The 2,329-nt window shown below is 41.6% G+C and overlaps 1 protein-coding gene across 2 annotated transcripts in view; it reads right to left on the reverse strand.

Annotated features, from left to right (window-relative positions):
• Positions 1 to 2,329, reverse strand: part of HECTD4 (HECT domain containing E3 ubiquitin protein ligase 4) — a 163,858-nt gene that overhangs the window by 154,807 nt on the left and 6,722 nt on the right. For both annotated transcript variants that reach the window (XM_011928666.1, XM_011928665.1), the window contains exon 3: positions 1,954 to 2,084. In XM_011928666.1, the coding sequence (XP_011784056.1) occupies positions 1,954 to 2,084 (131 nt within the window). The remainder of the gene's footprint in view (positions 1 to 1,953; positions 2,085 to 2,329) is intronic.

The following is a 2,329-nucleotide window of genomic DNA, read 5'->3' on the forward strand; positions in this document are numbered from 1 at the left end:
AGATCACCTGAGGTCAGGAGTTCAAGACCAGCCTGGCCAACATGGTGAAACCCCATCTCTACTAAAAACACACAAATTAGCCAGGCATGGTGGTGGGCACTTGTAATTCCAGCTACCACGGAGGCTGAGGCAGGAGAATCGCTTGAACCTGGAAGGCAGGGGTTGCAGTAAGCCAAGATCGCGCCATTGCACTCTAGCCTGGGCGACAAGAGTGAACCTCCGTCTCAAAAAAAAAAGAAAAAATTACGAAAATTAGTCTAAAACCTATTATAAGAAAAACAGGCCAGGTGCCGTGGCTCGCATCTGTAATCCTGGCACTTCGGGAAGCAGAGGTAATGGGAGGATGGCTTGAGCCTAGGAGTTAAAGACCAGCTTGGGCAACAAAGCGAGATCCTAGTCTCTATATAAATAAACAAACAAACAAACAAATAAATAATCCAGGCCTGTTAGTGTGTGCCTGTGGTCCCAGCTACCTAGAAGGCTAAGGTGGAAGGATGGCTTGAGCCTGGGAAGCAGAGGCTGCAGTTGTGATTGCACCACTGCACTCCAACTTGGGCAACAGAGCAAGACCGCATCTTGAAAAAAAAAAAAAAAAAGAAAAACAAGAAAAGAAAAAAGAGAGAGAGAGAGAGAAAAGAAAACCATTCTCTCCCTAGATGCAAAACCAAAGGTTCAGGAAAATGAAAGCAAAGAGACCAGCTTAATACCGTCCTCCTCAGTGAGAAACTACACCCAGGAAGATACCAAATGGAGTTTTTTAAAAGGAGAAAATCAAGAAAGAAGTTTTCTGTGTTAAGAAGTTGGAGCCTATAATGTCTGAGAACTTCTTGGGTACTGCAGGCATTCTCCCTCTCCTGTTGACTCTGGTTGAGTCAGTGAAGGAAATAAATCATACCTAAAAGCCTTGCCTCTTCTTCTCCACACACTCGCATGCCTGTTTAGAAGAAATGGTAGACCATGGAAAGGCACAAGCGCTGGGCTGAGAGATGTGAGGGGGCCTGCCGCTTAGATTCTCCTCCATGCTGGTGGGGTTGCCCAGGAAGGCTGCCCCATGGAGGGTGGGAAATGAAAGGGAGGGAGGAACAGACTCTCAATCCCACACCTGATGAACGCCAGTTTCTTAGAGACTCACTTCGTGGAGTTGTTCTAAAACATTCAACTTCTTAATGGCAACTATTTCCTGTTTTTTTTTCATTCCTATTTCATCAGTTATGTAAGATTTAATGATATTATCACAATAGTAAGTACCAGTTACAATTAACAAACTGGTTTGGGAGCAAGCCTGTAACTTCGTTGGTGGGAGCAGAGCTGACCAGCCCTGTGGGTTCAGTGGACCATGGCAGGGCAGCAGCCTAGACATTTTATTGAGTGAATGGAGAGGTCTAACCCATCTGGCAAGCCAGTTAAGAGAGCTTCTGCCATTTGTTGAGATAATGTAAGAAACTGACATGTAATACTGTAAAGCTCTGTAAAAATATTTTAACCTAGCCTACTTGTTTAAAGAAGATGTTAACAATGCATGCTCCCTTGAACCTCTTCATTTTTTGCTTTTAGAACAGGAGAGCTCATTAACACACAGAAAAATTACTAAAGGAAATATTATCAAGCAGTAAGACCTGATATTCTATTAGCAGACAAGAAAATTCAACTTAAGGCTATCATACCCAAACTCCAATATCCAGTAGCCAATTTAAGTAATTCATGGCTCCTTGGCAAGAGTGTAGAGATGATACCTTTTCCTTGTGATAATAAAACCTATCCATTTTCTTACCTCACCAGTATCAGCTTTTATACTTTTACTGATAAAGCAGACAATGAACACACTGAATAGAAACCTTGAGCTCTTAACTAAAGGGAACACACACAGTTATATCCAAATCATTTGCTACAGTGATCTAAAACCACTTTATTTACATCTTACTATTAATCACAGGACAAAAACTTTTACATTACCTTTATTTTCAGAACTGGAGCCAGTGTTGCTATCTGGCGCAGGCAACATGTCTTCATAACCCCATGATACTATGTGTTTGCCCCCAAGCAAACAGGAGGGAGATCCAGGCCCTCCTTCCAAAAGCAACAGCCTATATGGGACAGAAAGAAAATCACAAAGACACTGAGACAATCCATTTCAGCAAGAAGTATACCTGCTACCCCAAAGAATAGAAACCAAAATCTTAAAACTAAGATGTATAATATTTTATAGAAATATTATTCAAAAAAGATATTCACAGTATTTTTATTTATTATTTTTCTTTTTTTTAGACAGAGTCTTGCTCTGTCACCCAGGCTGGAGTGCAGTGGTGCGATCTCAGCTCACTGCAACCTC

This window comes from Colobus angolensis, unplaced genomic scaffold (genome assembly GCF_000951035.1).
Source record: "Colobus angolensis palliatus isolate OR3802 unplaced genomic scaffold, Cang.pa_1.0 Scaffold79, whole genome shotgun sequence".
Classification (NCBI taxonomy): domain Eukaryota; kingdom Metazoa; phylum Chordata; class Mammalia; order Primates; family Cercopithecidae; genus Colobus; species Colobus angolensis.